A 13,793-nucleotide genomic window follows, 5' to 3' on the forward strand; every position below is an offset into this window, starting at 1 on the left:
CCAAAGTGTGGGATTACAGGTATGAGTCACCACACTGGCCTGAATTGTATATTTTGGAAGGGTGAATTGTATGGCATATTAGTTATATCTCAAGTGAAAGAAATCTGTGAAGATCAGTTTGATAAGATTATTGTAGAAATAGATGTCAATGTAACCAATACTTGCAGAAGATTCTTGGGGGTCACCAATGTCCTAGAGGCACCACAGGAATTTCTGAGGCAACACTGCCCTGTCATGTATCTACAGGGCCTAAAATCCAACCTCAAATTGGAAACTGGAAATGCAGAGGAGAAAGGAGCTAAGCTGATGGGTGAAGTCACGAAGTCCTTGTGAGGCTGTTTCCTTACCCTTTGATGAGGTGTAGTCACAGCTTCAGAGGCTCCCCGCAAAGTTTTTGTCATCGGTGATGGAACACAAGATGTAAGAGCTGAAGAGTTATGAACACAAATGTGAAACCTTGCCTACTGGAGCTGCCACTAGAAAGCCCGCCAACATGGCATTGGGACTAATATAATCAAAGTCTCCCACCCCTAAACAGAGAAAAACAAAATACAGCATATGGCCAAAGTGATTTATCTTTATACTTTTTTTTAATCTTTAAAAGATATTTATTGCCCTATAATATACCTACAGAAAAATGCACTGACCCTCAGTGTACATGAGATTCTTTCATAAATTTCATGTGTACATGCGTACTTCAAGTGTACGTGAAATGACCTCTGTTTATATTCCATCACAATGCCTGGACAAGACTTACTTAATATAAGTGAAAAAAATCACTTTCTTTGACAGTGATTCATTCAGATACGTACGTAGTATCTCTATGATGAATGTGGTCATAGTCTCAGTTCCTTTCCCAGCAGGTTTTTCTCTGGAGGGAGAAACACATCAGCCCTGGTTTGAGGGTTGGCACAGAATTCATCAGTGGCCAGTGATGGGGCACAGTTCCAGGCCCCGAGACTCTCAGGAGCTCAGGGCCCCCAAGCATCACCATGAACAGATGCCACAGTGAGGCTCCCCGAGAGCCAACCCCAACCTTCCTATATAAAGAAAGAACAACAGCGGATTAAGGATTGTTGGTTCCGCACAGCAGATAGACATTTGGCTGAAAAGACCATGCACATCGTGTTACTCCTACCCCAGCTAATTTGAAATTGTTGGCTAAATTCAGATCCATATTTTCCGGTAAGACTTTAAGAAAACAACTTGTCTTCTTAAACAAGGCAGCACTCTTTTTTTTTTTTTTTTTGAGACAGGGTCTCACAGTTTCGCCCAGGCTGGAGTGCAGTGGCACGATCTCGGCTCACTGCAACCTCCGCCTCCTGGGTTCATACCATTCTCCTGCCTCAGCCTCCCGAGTAGCTGGGACTACAGGCCTCCGCCACCATGCCTGGCTAATTGTTTCTATTTTTAGTAGAGACAGGGTTTCACCGTGTTAGCCAGGATGGTCTCGATCTCCTGACCTCGTGATCTGCCCACCTCGCCCTCCCAAAGTGCTGGGATTACAGGAGTGAGCCACTGCACCCGGTCTTTTTTTTTTTTAGATGGAGTTTCACTCTTGTCGCCCAGGCTGGAGTGCAATGGCGCGATCTCGGCTCACTGCAACCTCCGACTCCTAGGTTCAAGTGATGCTCCTGCCTCAGCCTCCCGAGTAGTTGGGATTGTAGGCGCCCGCTACAACGCCCGGCTAATTTTTTGTATTTTTAGTGGAGATGGGGTTTCACCATGCTGCCCAGGCTGAGCCTTGAACTCCTGACCTCAGGTGATCCACCCGCCTCGGCGTCCCAAAGTGCTGGGATTACAGGCATGAGACACCACGCCTGGCCAAGGCGGCACTCTTGTAAATAAAAATAGACAGGGTACCCAGTGTTGCCTGGCTATCTACATGCCCAGGTTCTATGGAAGTTTTAGCTCTGAGTGCATTTTGGCTTGGTAATAGGAGTTTGTTTCTAGGTCATTATTTATGACTCCAGTTTTAATATGCATATCAAATAAAAACTTGGGCAATTGTCATGAAAGGAACATGCAGGATATTGTAATGCACACTTCTGCATTTAAGGAGGTCTGGGAGAAGCGTGGTGAGAATGGTAATGAGTCATACATCTATGTTGCGCCACTACCCTTAGCCATTGCTTTTCGGAGACCCTAGGCCTAATTAAATAATAGCTAGACTCCATCATATGACAAATGATTGACTAGCTATGAGCATGGGGCATCCTCATTTCTCAGCCCAGTCTCATGTTCATCATGTGCTATTAGTCATAAGTCTCTAGCATTTATAGAAAATAAACACAGTTGCTCAGTTCCCACCCCCAAATGAGGAAATTAGTATGGAATGGAGCCCTGGAATCTGCATTTTGTAAGGCTTCTTTGGTGATCCTGATGCACATCCAGGGTGGAGAGCTCTGAAGGGGTTGTGAGAAGAGAGACGGGAAAGCGAAGGAAGCTACAGAAACCCAGAGAGGCCCGCAGAGGTCTGAGGAGGGGCTGGGGGCACGGAGGCAGCAGTGCCTGGAAAACCAGTCCCGCCCCAAGTTCACATGCAGGAACAGAGTGGGCGGCACAGCGGGCTGCACACAGGGCACGTCTTCGATTCAGAGCTGGAGTGGAAGAAGCAGCCGCCGCAGCCCCGGTGGAAACTCCGTGACTCTTTTCTAGCAGCCATGATGGCTGCAAGGGCCGGGCTGTGACCAAAGGAGGGGTCTGAGGCAGGGAGGGTGGCATGTGCCCTTACAGAGAAGGTCCCACAGAGCAGAGCCACCCAGAGGCACAGCCTCAAAGGACTGACCTGTTACAAGATCCCAGAGCCCTAGGCTCCCCGGGAACACTGTCACTGGAGAGATCCTCTCTGGGCCCAGACCCAACCATCACCCAACTCCAATCCTCTCCCTTGAGCCCAAGACCCTGGACCTTCCCCGGGCGGGACCACAGCAGAGCCAGCACTGACCCTCAGGTTTTGGCAAAATGTCTAGTGAGGGAACATCTTCATTTATGGTCCAACCAATTCAGTACAAAGCCTCTGCCTTCTCGCTCTGTGAGGTAAGGGGAAGGGGTCATGTTTTAGAGACAGTAACCTCCCCCTTCTCTGGACAGCCAGACATGTGGTGCCCGTTGCCACAGGGAAGGTGACATAGCAGAAGCGAGCCTTGGCTTTGGAATTTCAAAAGCTTGATTCTGAAGGTGGGTGGCAAGAACTCAGGACACTTATAGTGCATTTGGAAGAATATATGATGGGTTAAAGAATAAAAGCCTCCTCTCTCCCCCACTGGTCAAGATTCCATAGGTTGGCAGGGCTTGGGGAGCAAGGCGAATGTTGACATTTCTGGAATCCTTGAGAAAAGGACCCTGAGAAGGAGGTTGCGGCTAAAGAGGGGGAAAGTATGACAAATACTCCATATAGGTTTGGAGGTGATAAGTGTAGGCAAGCACTGGGTAGAAGAACCCACACGCTTCCTGGGTAGAGCCTGGGAAAACAGCAAGCCACAGAGCGGAACAAGGGACTGGGCTGTCTATCTTAGCAGTTGGCCTGGAACAGAATTACTGAGCTTCCTGAAGCCAGAGGGTGTGCAGGGCCAGGAGCTAGAATCTTCCACATGCTCTAAGCCACAGGTCCCCAAATAGGCTTTGTGGAAGTGAAGGAGCCCCTGGCAGACCTTGCATGACCAACTGATGACCAGATGGGGAGGGGATGTCCAGGCAGGTGCTAGCATGGACGGATGATGATAGCCGAGGAACAGAGTCTTACATGACTTAAAGCCACACCCCCACCCGACCGAGCTTAACCCCAGGAAAAGGTCAGGGGGAGACTTTGAATTGACTGAGATTAATTTCTACCACCTGCTGAAACGGGGTTCCTAATAGAAATTACATTCTGTGTTAGAAAAATAAAGTTATGCTTCTTGCAGATTAGAGTTTGTAGGCTGAGTTGTACCTACTATATAAGTAATGAATTAATATTTTCTTTATGATTTTGTAAAGAAAAGAGAAGAAAGAAATTTCAGTAGAATAGCACTACACTGCAAAAGAAATGGCACTTGTGATTTTTATCAATTTTCTTTCTAGTCTTTGAATTTAGAAAGCACAAGTCTCTTGCCACAAGTTCAGGTCAAATGACTGCAGCATTTTGAGTGAAACCAATAAAATCTAAGTTCATGGATTGTTCCTTTTGTTTTGTTTTTTCAATTGCTCATTCTCAGGGGTCCATATACAAGGCCATCCATCCCTGGAGACTAAGAACATGGCTCACTGCGAGAGCTAAGGAGTTTTCTGGACAAGAATGGAGGGAGGACTCCCCCCCTCCAACAGGCAGTTCTATAAATAACGGCTGCTCCATGGTGGCCCCTGAAATGCAGCATTTCAGCAGCCTTGAAATGACAAAGCCTGGAGAGTAGGAGGGCAGTGGCAACGTTGCTGGGAACAACAGCTGGGACTCCCAGGAGCTGAAGTCTGAAGCCATAGGTAGCCCAGAAACCGAGGAATCCAGAAGCCCTGACTAAACCCACTGGGGCCGTCCGACCCAGTCAGGCGGCAAGGGGATGGGCGGGCATGGAGCACAGATGGCCCTGGGGTAATCCTAGTGCCTCTGGTTCAGGGACCTCCAAGCTTGACTCAGCTGTTCTCCTTAATTTCATCATCCCATGGTGCACTGGGCATGCCCGAGGGCTTCTGGGAGCACAGGTAGGGCAAGGGCAATTTGGGAGGGCTGAAGAAGCCTGTGGGGAAAAGAAAAGGGAAGATGGTGACCACATAGGAGGGGCAGCGGCCTTTCCAACAGGGGACCCTTGCCAGCCATGGTGAGTAGATGGAATCTGTGCCCATCCTCTGCAAGCCCCTAGCAAACGTGTGATCAGGAAAGAGTCTGAGATCATGTCACATTTCCTGAGATGAGCACGTAGGTAGAAGCTCCTTCCTTTAAGCTTTAGTTCTTACTGGGGATGGAAATTCCATCCAACAAATGTTGATATAGCTTGCTTCCTTCTAAGGGGATTTCCAGCAGGTGGAAATTGAATTGTGAGGGAACAAGTAAATCTTCCCAGAGTGTCTGAAGTCACATCGCAGCCTTAGCTTTTAGCCGGAGCTTTATCCCTCCCTTCTAGGACAGTCTCCATGACCTCAGCTGAAAATGGGACAAAGTGGGGACCTGTGAGTCCTTACACTTGCAGTTTTCACAGGGCTGCTCAGCTTTGAGCTTGGCCACTCCCATCCTCAGGGTGTCCCAATCTGAGATCCAGGAAATCAGGAAGACTAAGAGGCTGGTGTCATGACCCAGGGCAGAGCCTACCTGAATCATAGCTGAACCAGCAAATGGGGGTGGGGGAAGATGAAGGCTGAGTTCTCCAGTTCCCTTCATTGGCTTCCAGGTGTGCAGGTGGCTTGGGATTGAGGACTCAGATCTTCTCAGGCCCCGAGGGCATCGATGCCAGCAGGGCTGAGCACCAGTGCCTGAAGGATGTCGGAGAGGGAGACCACGCCCAAGAGATGCTGGGTCTCGTCCACTAGCACCAGCCTGTGTACCTGTGGGTCCGCAATGTTCAGTGAGGGGGCAGAGCCATGGGGCTACAGCAGCTACTGAGGTTGGTGCCAAGAATCAGGGGAAACAACCCAACATGACTGAGGGAGAGAGCGTCTCCTAGAAACCAGTTAGGGATGGTGTGACTGGCCTAAGGTGATCAGTTGGCAGTGACCCCTGGCATAAGGGCCCCATGGACAGGACCAGGTGCAGGCCAGTGTGGGCACCAGGAGTTGGTCATGAAATGGAAGGATAGGCCAGGTGCCCGATGTTCAGGGATGGCTGGAGCCGTGCATGAGAAGGACTGGGCTATATGTGTTGGGGGCATGAATGGAGGGCACAGGGTACCTGCTCCCGAGCAATCCTGTCGATCACTTCCCCCAAGCTCTCGTGGGGCTGGCAGGAAAGGACTCCCTCCAGACATAGTGTCCTCTGCCTCAGGGCTTCTCCCACACTCATGTCCAGGTGGTTGTAGGTTTGCTGGGCAGCCAGGTGCTGGGGCAGAGAGAGAAGTATGGCTCCTAGTCACCCGCTTGCCTGGGCTCCTACCCTACAGATGTCAACCCCTGCATACTTGTCAAGGTCCCCCTGATCCACAGAGGCCCCCCACCCATCCCCACACCCTTAGTCTCCCTGCAGCATCCCACCTTTCCAGCGACACTTACAATCACATCAAAGCGGGAATAGAGGCCCACGACCTGACCTGCAGAGGGTGGTTGCGGGGGGCGGGGGGAGAGAGACAGGGAAGAAGCTCCGGTCAGAACCGGGGTGCTGTGTAGAGGGCCTAGGGCTATTTGCATCAGGGTGCCACTACCAGAACCCAAGGATCAAACTTAGCATCCCAGAGTGAGACAGCCTGACACTGAGCATCCTGAGGAAATGCAGTGTGCGTAACATGGCACCACCTACAAAATAGTCTAGCCTCGAATTTATTGCCCAAATCTCTTCAAGTCTTTAGATATAATTTCAGTTTACAGGAAACCCAGGAATAGAGAACAAAGTAAAGGCCAGCTGTAGAAAGCAAACAGACAAATCTGGATGTGGAGTATCCTATAGGACAACTGACCCAGGCTTTTCAACTCACCCACGTCATAACAATTTAGGGGGAATGGAGCTGTTATAGATTTAAAGAGATTTAAGGAACAAAAGACAAGAATGTAAACCATGGACTTCAATTGGATCCTGTTTTGAACACATCAACTATGAAAAATACATTCCCTTGGGAGGCCGAGGTGGGTGGATCACAAGGTCAGGAGTTCAAAACCAGCCTGGCCAACATAGTGAAACCCCATCTCTACTAAAGATACAAAAAATTAGCCAGGTGTGATGGCACGCACCTGTAAACCCAGCTATTTGGGCGACTGAGGCAGGAGAATTGCTTGAATCTGGGAGGTGGAGGTTGCAGTGAGCCAAGATTGCACCATTGCATTCTAGCCCAGGCGACAGAGCAAGACTCTGTCTCAAAAAAAAAAAAAAAAATTCTTGGCCAGTCACGGTGGCTCATGCCTGTAATCCCAACACTTTGGGAGGCCAAGACAGGTGGATCACTTGAGGTCAGGAGTTGGAGACTGGCCTGGCCTATATGGTGAAACCTCATCTCTACTAAAAATACCCCCCAAAAATTAGCTGGGCGTGGTGTCATTTGCCTGTAATCCCAGCTACTCAGGAGGCTGAGGCACAAGAATCACTTGAACTCGGGAGGCAGAGGTTGCAGTGAGCCGAGATGGCGCCACTGCACTTTAGCCTGAGTGACAGAGGGAGACTCCATCCCAAAACAACAACAAAAATACCCAACATTCTTGAGGAAATGGAGAAGTGAGAATAAGGATTGGATGTCAGACAATAATATGAATTATTCATGGTTTTGTTTGGTGGTATAAAATGCACTTTTTTTTTTTTTTTTTTTGGAGTCTCACTCTGTTGCCAGGCTGGAGTACAGTGGCACGATCTTGGCTCACTGCAACCTCTGCCTCCCAGGTTCAACCGATTCTCCTGCCTCAGCCTCCTGAGTAGCTGGGACTAGAGGTGTGCGCCACCATGCCCAGCTAATTTTTTTTTGTAGTTTTAGTAGAGATGGGGTTTCATCATATTGGCCAGGATAGTCTCGATCTCTTGACCTCATGATCCACCCACCTTGGCCTCCCAAAGTGCTGGGATTACAGGCATGAGCCACCGCCCCTGGCCAAAAATATACTTGTTTTAAGAAGTGCAGACTAAAGTGTTTAGGGGTGAAATGACATGATGTCTGTAATTTACTTTGAATTACTTCAGAGAAAAAGATGAACTGGTTATGGCAATATAGTAACAGTAGTTAATCTAGGCAATGGTGGTTCATTATGCAATTTCTTTCTACCATTTCTATACATTTGAAGTTTTTTATAATCAAAAATAAATTGAAAACACTTCTTGATATCTATCTTAATTATGGCGATTTTAGCTTTGAAATATTTCATAGCCATCATTCAACCAAAGAAATAATCTCATCATTTCTGCAGCCCTTTTTCAGTGTAGGAAACTGAGGGCTGGCTGGGGGCCCGAGGTCCCATGGCACATTTAATTTTTTAAATTTTATTATTTCGTTATTATTATTTTAGAGACAGGGTCTTGCTCTGTTGCCCAGGTTGGAGTGTCACTGTATGTAAACTCAAACTCCTCGCCTCAAGCGACCTTCTCGCTCTGGCCTCTCTCAAAGGGCTGGCATTACAGCCATGCACCACGTGTCCGGCTCCATTTTAAGATGAACTGAAACTAAAATCTGCTGCTTCCTCTCACTATGCCCATTTTCGTGCACATAACCTTTTAAATCCTCCTGTGAAGTCAGAAAGATGAGTGTTGTGAAGAATCCCATTTCACAAAGGAGGAAACTGAGGCACAGAGAGGCTAAGCAACTGGCCCAAGTCTCAGAGTAGATGGAGACTTCTAATCCCCAGTCCATCCTGTACCCCCCACAGGGATGGCATGGGAAACCCTGCCCTTCCCATATTCTCCCCACCAGGTTCTCCCAGGCCCCAGCCCAGCCCGAGCCTCTCATCCTGGGGGTGGGTACCACATTCGTTGACCACAGGCAGTGCAGACACACGCCGGTCCACAAAGATGTCCAGTGCAGTCAGGATGGGTGCTGTCTCCAGCACCACAGCCAAGTCTCGGAATGTGCCGATGCCCAAATCTTGGATAGTGCGGTAGAGGAAGGAGGGCTGGGGCAGCAGGGAACCCTGGTTAGGATGGGGACCCGGTGGAGATCAGGGATCCAGCAGCTTCAAGAGGGCTCCCAGCTCTTCCCCACGACTGCTAGGGCTGAAGACTCCTCAGGCCCTCTGATCACCTGCCCAGGTCTCCCCCTTCCTCCCACCTGGGCCCAGGCTTACAAAGATGTGCAGGAACTTGAGCAGGCGTTTGTGTGTGAGGATGTGGAGTACGTTGCCTGACACCGGGTCCAGAACAGGCAGGCGATGGATCCGGTTCTTGATGAGGGTGTAGACAGCTTCAAACAGGCTGCAGAGATGGGAGCAGTGAGCCTTGGGGCAGCCTGGGGAGAGACAACTGCCATCCCAGGCCCCTAAAAAGGAGGGCAGGGCACCAAGGCTCCCTTGTCTGTGTGCCGCCTAGGATGAAGAGGTGAGTTCAGAGCTGAGTGGGACTGGGGAAGGGGACTGTGGGAGGAGGAGGCTCAGGTGAATGAGCAGAGACACCCACCTGTCATTAGGAGAGATGGAGACCAGAGGCTTGAAGCAGCCTTGCAGGTAGATCTCTGCAGAAAGAGCCAGAGTCAGGCCAGGAGAGCCGGTCACCTGCCTCACCTTGCAGTCCCAGGCAGCTTCCCTTCCGTCAGGCACCCGAGGCTCCTATTGTCCCTCCCCTGTTCACTCCAGGACATCCCCACTGCCCATCCTCCACCTTAAGCCCTGGCCCACCCTCACCAACAGCCCCTTTCCGGGTTCCTCTCCCCACTCACCCCTCCAGGTCTCAATCTTATGTTGTTCAATCTCATAGATCTGGACCTAGAGACATCGACAGGACTCCAGAAGTCAGAAAGACGTGGGCTTCTAGGGCACCAGGCTCCAGGAGGACTCCCCTCCGCCCCCGCCCCTCTGGGTGCCCATAAGATTCCCAGCCCACTCCTCACCAGGGGGGACCTGTAGTAGCGATGCAGCACCAGGATGAAGTCAGTGATGGTCAGCATCCCTGCAGGGGAGGGGCGGGGAGGAGGTCAGCCCGGGGCCTTTGGGTGGAAGGCAGGTTGAGGGTCAGATCCCCTCCCCACCGTGCCAGTGTCCTTGTGCTGAGACACAGCGGGGACTGTGGGAACAGGACAGTGGGGCAGCCCCCCAGGCCTGAGAAGTGGGGCTCTTTCTCTCCTGCCTCCCCCCATTTGCTCCCTAGCACCTATGGCACAGGGCCATGCAGTAGCGGAGGTGAAAGGTGTCAGCTGGTCATAGCGGCTCCACAGATGGGGAAATTGAGCCCCAGGGTCTCCCAGCTGGCCATGCAGACTCCGGATGGACTTTCCTCCACCCTGGCCCCTGGCTGGGCTTGGCCTGAAGCCAAGCTTGTGGTATATCAGAGATCAGCCCCAGAACAACCGTACAAGATCTCCCCCTCACCTCCTCCATCTCCCTTCACCTCCCCAGCCTCTCCTCACCCACAAAGCTCTGCTTCTTGCTGTCCCATAGAGGGGCTGCCCGCACACCGTTGGCCACCAGAGCAAAGAAGGCCTTCTTGATCTGAGGAGCCAGGGAGAACAGTCAAGGGTGGGTCCCGAGAGACCCTCACCCTCCTCTCTGCCCCTCAGTGCGCACCTCCCATCTGCCTGCTGTCCCCTCCCTGTCCCACCCAGGGTTCTTCCATGGGGCCTTCTCCTGGACCCTCCTCTACACCAGCTGGCCTGTCTTCCTCATGTCACAGTACACGCTAGACATGATCGTTGCTGGGGACATGTACATAGATAAGGCTGTGGCCTGAGACAATGAGCCCCTCACCTAGCACACCAGGGAGTGAGAAATTCTAAGTTCATGTTTCCATTTGGAGGGCATGTGTGTACAGACACAGTCTAGTTTTTGATAGACTAAGTACCAGAGGCATAGTTATTTACATAACACTTGCATATTTACATACTTTTTTTGTAGATAAATTTTATATTGACTCATTTTGTGCCCCGTCCTAAGCAGTACTATCTGCACATGCTGGTTATATTTTTTAACACACCCTAAAACAAATATAAAGCTACTGAAATAGACATATTTTTTCACGAACCACTAGAATCAAAATGCATTCTATGGACAATACATACACCGTGTTTTGGGAAACACTGCACTGCATAACAATGATAAGAATAAGATAATAGACATTTATAGCTAAGCCTAATGGAAGAGCAGGTGCCAGAGCTCATTATTTTTTCTGTTACCAAAAGAGTCCCCTACTCTTTTTTCTAAGTCACTCTGTGATGCCTTTTTTTTTTTTTTTTTTTTGACATGGAGTTTCGCACTGTCTCCCGGGCTGGAGTGCAGTGGCACGATCTCGGCTCACTGCAACCTCTGCCTCCTGGGTTCAAGTGATTCTCCTACCTCAGCCTCCAAAGTAGCTGGGATTACAGGCGCCCACCACCACGGCCGGCTAATTTTTTGTATTTTCTTTTTTTTTAGTAGAGATGGAGTTTCACCATGTTGGTCAGGCTGGTCTCGAACTCCTGACCTTGTGATTTGCCCACCTCGACCTCCTAAAGTGCTGGGATTACAGACATGAGCCACCGTGCCCGGCCTCTGCAATGTCTTACACATACTTTGTTCACGCTTTATACTGGGTAGTCCAAGAATCCTCTGAACTATGTAGGGTGCAGCAGGCATTTCGATCCCCATTTTAGAGACAAGAAAGGTAATGTAACTCAAGGTCCTACAGCTACTAAGTGGCAGAGCTGTGATGACAATTACGTGTGCTAACAGAGAGTAGAAGCTGTCCCTCCCCCAACTGGCCTCCATAGTGCTAAGAAGGAGTCCTTTCAGGGGGCTTGCAGGGGCACCTGGCTCGGCAGGGCATCCTGCAGGGTGGGAGTGGCGGCTGCAGCACCGTGTGGATGGAGAGTGAGTACAGGTTGGGCAGAGCCGTGGCCTCACCTCCAGCATGGTGTCGAAGATGACTAGCTTGGAGCTAGTTGCCATGGCATCGTAGCAGGTGTGCTCCTGCATGAAGCGCATGTAGATCTGGGCGCCGGGTTTCCGCAGTTCGTCATCCCAGCCCAGCTTGGGAAATGGGGCCTGCGGGGACAGGCACGGGGCAGGCCTCTCTTCCACCAGGCCTTCTAGCTCAAACTCCCAGGCCTCTGTGGCTGGGAACTCCGTGGCCAGCTCCACATCATCTGTGCTGGAGCCTGCAGCTGAGGCTGTACAGTCAGAGGGGAGGCAGTCCCACCCTGTTGGTGGAGTGCCCACCCCGGCAGGATCAGCTTGAGCCAAGGGTGTGGTCTTGGGGAATGTGGCCTCCAGCCCGGTGGACTCAGCAGCTGGCCTGGACCGGGGACCTGTTTGGGGGAGGAGGGGAAGAGGACAGTAACTCCATCTTCCAAAGCACGTTCTCATCTGCTGTCGCCATTCATCTCACAGCAGCCGTGGGAAGCCTGGATGCTGTGGCCCTATTTTGCAGGTGAGGGGCTGACCTGAGAGTCGCCCCAAGTAGTGGCTCTGTCCCATCTTTCTGAGTTGGCCATGCTGGCCTCTGGCACTGCAGTGCCGTTGTTCTCTACCACGTAGGGAGACTGAGGCCACAAGATGAAGGTTGGGTCCAACTCTGTGTTATGGAGGGACCTGAGGTAGAGACCAGACCCAGGCTCCTCTGGGACTTCCCACTCCCCTGGCTCCCATCTCCCCAGAACTGGCCTTGGCCTCACCTTCCCCCTGACCTGGTGGCTCCCCTTCTTCCACCGCCTTCTGCCTTGTCCATCTCGAGGCTTTGGCCCTCCGTTTCCCGCGGATTCTTTCTGAGCTGCTGGTCACAGCTGGTGATGGCCATGAGCTGCTGTTTTCTTGCTCTAGGAAGCTCATCTCTGGAAGGGGAATGGGGCCTGTTTGGTTAATAGGGAGTAATGCATCAAAATCAATTCAAATGTTATTCATAATCTTTAGGATTTGCAAGCTTCCAATGGGCTTTTCTCCAACATATTTCTCGTTTAAAACTTACAGCAGCCTTATAAGGCAGGCATTATTATCATCCCTATTTTGCTAGTGAGGGACCAGAAATTCAGAGAGGTTAAGCAATTTGCTGCAAATCACACGGCAAGTAAGTGGGAAAGTCACTTCTGAAAAGAGGAAATTGGAGGTGAGGGAAACACACCTGGGGAAAGGAGGAAGAACAATGAAGAAGAAAGACCAAAAGGAGGAAGATAAAAGCCAGGCTGGGAGGGAATTGGGGTCCCAGAAAAGTGGGGGACAAGGAAGTGGTGGAAGAGGTTAGGCCCCAGGGAGGGGGCATTCTCCCTACCTTGATGCTCAGAACCCCCAAGGCTGCTCCAGGAAGGGGTCTGTGGGGAGAAGAGTTTCTGAAGGAGTGGGGAAAGTGCCTTACATTCCCAAACCCCTTCTCCCTGCACACACGCCTACACACCCATGCACACCAATACACACGCTCAGACACACGCCATACACAAACAGACATGCAGCCATACACAAACACACACAGAAACACACACATCCAAACACTCCCAGGCACACAGAACCACACACACTCACAATACATATGCCCAAACATGCACATGCCCATATTCACGAGAAAATCCAGACCAAACACACACCAGAAGACACACACGCCCACACACACATTCACAGCCCATGCGCTCAATCTTCTGGCCTCAGCTGCCCCGGCTCCAGCTCCCCTGGGACCCCCATACCCTGCGCAGTGCGTGCTCCAGCCCGGGCTCCATGTGGCCAGCCCCAGACCAACTGAGAGCAAGTGTGCGACACTGTGGCTGGGCCGCACTATTCTGGGCCCGGCCCCGGGCACCCTGCCCTGCCAGGATCGGTTTCTCTCTGATTGGGTGTCAGGCAATGAGAGGGAGGGGCCCCCATTTGCTCAGCTGCTACAGCCCTGAAGGCTGGGGGTTGCTGGGAGGGAAGGGGCACACCAGATAATCTGGGTACTTGGTCCTCAGCTGCCTCCTGGGTCACTGAGGACAAGCTAGAGGGACCCTTTTTGAGGGGACGTGGCTTGGAGCATGTGGGAACATGGGCATTGAGCAGAGTTGGGCTCTCAGAGTCCTGAGTCCCTATTCCAAGAGCCTCCCTCATCTATATCAGGCACC

General features: G+C 51.1%; 1 protein-coding gene across 3 annotated transcripts; it reads right to left on the reverse strand.

Moving 5' to 3' along the window:
* Window positions 1-4,028: 4,028 nt before the first annotated feature.
* Window positions 4,029-13,488, reverse strand: PRKAG3 (protein kinase AMP-activated non-catalytic subunit gamma 3). Of its 3 annotated transcripts, none has more exons than XM_009444330.5 (13): window positions 13,383-13,488; window positions 12,977-13,016; window positions 12,399-12,542; window positions 11,617-12,020; window positions 10,149-10,230; window positions 9,633-9,691; window positions 9,462-9,507; window positions 9,203-9,257; window positions 8,875-9,001; window positions 8,556-8,721; window positions 5,858-6,004; window positions 5,282-5,514; window positions 4,029-4,712 (listed from the first exon to the last, which is right to left on the reverse strand). In XM_009444330.5, exons 1-13 carry the CDS (start codon window positions 13,413-13,415, stop codon window positions 4,521-4,523), a joined length of 1,728 nt encoding a protein of 575 aa, XP_009442605.3. In that variant the 5' UTR covers window positions 13,416-13,488; the 3' UTR covers window positions 4,029-4,520. The 3 variants fall into 3 exon arrangements, with proteins under 3 accessions (XP_009442605.3, XP_009442604.3, XP_054535355.1); XM_009444329.4 differs by having other exon boundaries at window positions 12,387-12,542; window positions 13,383-13,487; XM_054679380.2 differs by lacking the exon at window positions 4,029-4,712 and adding an exon at window positions 6,175-6,212 and having other exon boundaries at window positions 5,310-5,514; window positions 12,387-12,542; window positions 13,383-13,487.
* Window positions 13,489-13,793: the final 305 nt, after the last annotated feature.

This window comes from Pan troglodytes, chromosome 13 (genome assembly GCF_028858775.2).
Source record: "Pan troglodytes isolate AG18354 chromosome 13, NHGRI_mPanTro3-v2.0_pri, whole genome shotgun sequence".
NCBI lineage: Eukaryota > Metazoa > Chordata > Mammalia > Primates > Hominidae > Pan > Pan troglodytes.

Bases quoted from the DNA above. Each gene is read 5' to 3' on its own strand.
- PRKAG3 (XM_009444329.4), bottom strand. From the start codon at position 13,415: ATGGAGCCCGGGCTGGAGCACGCACTGCGCAGG. The intron at 9,692-10,148 runs GTGAGGAGAGGC...CCTCCCCTGCAG, and splicing joins CAAGAAGCAGAGCTTTGTGG to GGATGCTGACCATCACTGAC. The intron at 9,002-9,202 runs GTGGGTGTCTCT...CCATCTCTGCAG, and splicing joins TCCATCTCTCCTAATGACAG to CCTGTTTGAAGCTGTCTACA.